Source organism: Eurypyga helias, unplaced genomic scaffold (genome assembly GCF_000690775.1).
Source record: "Eurypyga helias isolate BGI_N326 unplaced genomic scaffold, ASM69077v1 scaffold39165, whole genome shotgun sequence".
Lineage (NCBI taxonomy): Eukaryota > Metazoa > Chordata > Aves > Eurypygiformes > Eurypygidae > Eurypyga > Eurypyga helias.
In genome coordinates, this window is record NW_010250187.1 from 1 (window position 1) to 4,295 (window position 4,295).

General features: G+C 55.4%; 1 protein-coding gene across 1 annotated transcript; it reads left to right on the forward strand.

Annotated features, from left to right (window-relative positions):
- Positions 1-405: 405 nt before the first annotated feature.
- Positions 406-3,934, forward strand: LOC104509610 (formin-like protein 2; the record flags this gene model as incomplete). The annotated part of the gene is made up of 7 exons (XM_010151600.1): positions 406-474; positions 625-705; positions 1,019-1,148; positions 1,235-1,398; positions 2,299-2,400; positions 2,869-2,967; positions 3,811-3,934. Coding segments are annotated over 7 exons (769 nt in total), but the record flags the coding sequence as incomplete, so codon positions are not given.
- Positions 3,935-4,295: the final 361 nt, after the last annotated feature.

Genomic DNA, 4,295 nt, shown 5'->3' on the forward strand with positions numbered 1-4,295 from the left:
TATGGCAGCCTGTAGCCCACACTGCTCCACACCGTCCAGTTTCTTTATCCTGTAGAAGTTTAAAACTGGTTTAAGTGAAAATCTCGTTTGTATCATCACGGAAAGTTATCAGTGCTGGTCTGTGGGCTCTTTGAAGCCTGTCCCACTCCGCCTGATGCATCTTTCCCAGTCGGGACGGTTGTAACGCAAATACACTTTCACCCAACCACATCTGAGCATGCTAAGTCTGCGGCGCAAACAAATTGTTTGAAATCCTGACCTGTCAGAGCAGGATCATATTCTTCCTAGGGCCCATGGAAGGGACGAAAACCAAGGTTTTTTTCTGGAATGTGAGTGTTTATGTTTTAATTTTACTCTTGGGTTGGTCGTGCATTAACCAGAGCTCTTCCTTGTGTTTACCTGCAGCAACTTCACGCGATAATAGCTGCGTCTGTCTCCATAAAGTCATCCCAAAAGCTTAAGAAAATACTGGAGGTAAGTCTGATTTCAGATGCATTCCATGGCTCCATCGCTCATACGGAAACCCTGCCTGGATGCGGGAATACCCGCTTTCCTTCCAGAGGTTCCTAAAGCGCCCTGCACTCGCCCTGGCCGTTCACGCTCTGCTCTGTTTCATCCTGGCAGATAATCTTGGCTCTTGGAAACTACATGAACAGCAGTAAACGAGGGGCTGTGTATGGATTTAAGCTGCAGAGTTTAGACCTGGTAAGTAAAGCAGAGGTGTCCCGTGGGAACGTGGCTGCAGGAGACGCGCTCGGCGCTTTCCGGCCGGCGAGAGCAGAGCATGGCAGTGGGAGGGCTCTCCCTGCCAGGCGGTGGGGGTCTGCTTTGCTTACCGTCACTTGGGGGGGCTGCTTAGGAGAGGGCACGTGTCTCAGAGGCTCACCACAGCTTGAAACCCACCTGCCGAACACTTCCATGAGCTTTTAGAGCCGTAAGAGGCGCGCACCGGTCGAGCCACTCTGCTCAGAGCCTCCTGTGCCTCCACCCAGCAGTCCCTTTGCCTTCTCTCCCCCAGCTCCTCGAGACCAAGTCGACAGACCGAAAGCAGACCCTGCTGCACTACATTTCCAACGTTGTCAAGGAGAAGTACCAGCACGTGTCCCTCTTCTACAATGAGCTTCATTACGTGGAGAAGGCTGCTGCAGGTACCGTCACCCTCCGGCATGCCAAGCCTCGGTTCAAGCCGTGGGCTTGGGCAGGAGTGATGCAGCGTCTTTCTTTCATTTCCTAGTGTCCCTTGAAAACGTCCTCTTGGATGTGAAGGAGCTGCAGAGAGGCCTGGATCTGACGAAGCGGGAGTACACCATGCACGACCACAACACGATGCTGAAGGAGTTCATTCAGAACAACGAAGGGAAGCTAAAGAAACTGCAGGATGATGCCAAAATAGCCCAGGTATTTCTTTATCCTCGGAGTTTGGCGAGGGGGTGCGAGGGACCCGGCGAATGGCAGCGTGTCACTGCAAAGGATGGGCTGGTGCATGCGCAGCAGGGAGGGGAAGGGGCAGTGACACTGGGTTTGTTCCAGAGTTCGAGGGCTGGATGTCAATGTGCTCCTCTGAGCTGGGGGTCTCACGTGCAGAGGAAACGAATATGAGCGGGTGTGTGCCCAGGGGCCAAGAAAGCCAACACCATCCTGGCTGCCATCAGGGACAGTGTGGCCAGCAGGACCAGGGCCGGGATGGTCCCCCTGTACTGGCACTGCTGAGGCCGGACCTCGAATCCTGGGGTCAGTTTTTGGGCCCCTCACGGCAAGACAGACGCTGAGGGGCTGGAGCGTGTCCGGAGAAGGGAATGGAGCTGGGGAAGGGTCTGGAGCACAATTCCTGTGGTGAGCAGCTGAGGGAGCTGGGGGGGTGCAGCCTGGAGAAGAGGAGGCTCAGGGCAGACCTTATCGCTCCCTACAGCTCCCTGAGAGGAGGGGGCAGATAGGGGTCGGTCTCTTCGCCCACGGGACAAGGGATGGGACAAGAGGAAACGGCCTCAAGTTGTGCCAGGGGAGGTTTAGGTTGGATATTGGGGAAATTCCTTCCCGGAAAGGGCTGTGAGGGGTTGGAAGGGGCTGCCCAGGGAGGGGGGAGTCCCCATCCCGGGAGGGGTTTCAGAGCCGTGTGGACGAGGCGCTCAGGGACAGGGGTCAGTGGTGGCCTGGGCAGTGCTGGGGTGACGGTTGGACTCGATGGGCTTAAAGGGCTTTTCCAGCCTCAAAGGCTCTGTGATTCACTGAACACTGCAGTGATGGCTGGTGAGTTAGTCACGGGATACGTGCAAGGCAGTATGTCCGTGCTTTTTCTAGGATGCCTTTGATGATGCTGTGAAGTACTTCGGAGAGAATCCCAAGACAACACCCCCCTCTGTCTTCTTCCCGGTGTTTGTCCGGTTTGTGAAGGCCTACAAGGTAAGCAGGACCCCCCTCCTCTTCCCGCTCCTGAATGCGCTGTGGTACCGGGGCGGCGCGGGGCTCCCAACCGAGCAGCGTTGGCTCCCTCTGGCCTTGACGCAACGTGAGCCGTCCTGGACAGCAGCGCCAGCCCGTGGCACCACGGACGCGCGTTCTGGGATTATTTCAGGGCTGGAAGACAACACAGCTGTCTGAGACGCTTTAGGAATCCTCAGAAATTAATGTCTGGGTGGCTGCAGCCACCTTTAACCCCGAGTGCGTGTTTTGGGACTGGGAGGGGATGGTGTGTGCGACCCGGGAAGGTCTCTCCCAGCCCAGACTGTGTGCAGAGGCAGCTGGACTGCTACACCTGATCTTGCTTCCTTGGAAAGCCCCGTGGTAGCAAGCAAGTCTGGGACTCTTTTGTAATATAGAGGTTCTCTACAACAGTTTGAGGCTATAACCTGTTTTTTTTGTGATAAACAGCAAGCAGAAGAAGAGAACGAGTTGAGAAAAAAGCAGGAACAGGCCTTAATGGAAAAACTTATGGAGCAAGAAGCATTGATGGAGCAACAGGACCAAAAGGTATGAAACAGAATTCTTACAGGCCGGAGCCTGTATCCTTGTGTGTTTTTCCCGGTGTTTCAGCTCTGTATAAGGGCTGCTGCTGCCCAACTTAATGTTGCCTAGGAATGGAGCACCTGGAAGTTTTCCCTCTGGGGAGAACGGAGATAAGCTGAGTTATGCTGTATGGCTCTGCTGCTTTTCAAGTCTGCAAAATTGAGAAAAACTGAACAGACACAAGTGGTCTCGTTGCACATTGCCATTAGCCAAACTCGGTTCTGCTCCTGGTAATGTTAAAACCGTGCCGGGGTTCGGTGTGCTCCTACAGGTCCAAGGGGCGAACCCCCCAGACCTTTCCCCATCAGAGTGGGGCATCAGGACTGTGCCCCACATTACCGTTTCATGCGTGTTTTCTTGCCGTGGGGCTGTTGTTCCCTGAGGTAACGCTTTAGATTTGCTGGAGGAAGCTTCCTGTGGCTCTAATCCGGCCACTTTGTCACTGGTGCCGCTTCCCGCAGCGGTTGGTGGGACCTTCGGTCCAAGCCAAGCTTTTTCCCTCGGGAGGAAAGCCTGTTCTCCTTGTTCTCCTAATGCTTGTCAGAGGTGAGAGCTTGGAGCTCCAGTTCCAAGTGCTGAGAAGGCTCGGAAGGGAATTGCCACGGAAGAAAGAAGAGCACTTGGCAGGCAGTGTTGTGGCTCTGCCCGACCCTCCGCGGGCCGCGAGCTGTCCGCACGTGCGTGCTTTCCCCGGCGTGCAGAGCAGGGCAGAAAACTGGCAGCTACCCGTCGCTGATTCCACGGCAGGAAGCGGGAAGCACGTGGCTGGAGGTCAGTCCTTACGCACCCTCTCTCCTTTGCTTCCAGTCTCCCTCACATAAAACCAAGAGGCAGCAGCAAGAGCTGATCGCAGAGCTCAGGCGGCGGCAGGTGAAGGACAACAGGCACGTGTACGAAGGGAAGGACGGCGCTATCGAAGACATCATAACAGGTAAACTCCCTTGGTTCTGCCGTCACAGGGCCCTTCACGAGGCGTAGAGAGGTGTGTCTGCCTAGTAGCTATCGCAGGTGCTTCGGGTACTTACTCGAGCACTGCTCAGGGCGTTGTTTAATGATGTGGATCGAGTAGAGAAGCTGTTGCTGATGGTATATAGCGACCGAAGCCCGGTAACCTGCCCTTCTGTGCCCGCTGCGTGCGCAGATCTTGGGCACACTCTGTTCCTTGGTCGTTCTCCAGCACCTGGGGACGTGCTTGCTCTCTGATCTTTGGAGTAGCCAGAGCAGCGCCCCATCTCAGCACACGCTGCAGTGGGGACGTGTGTGCCGCAGATCTCCCCCAGAATCCCTTTTTT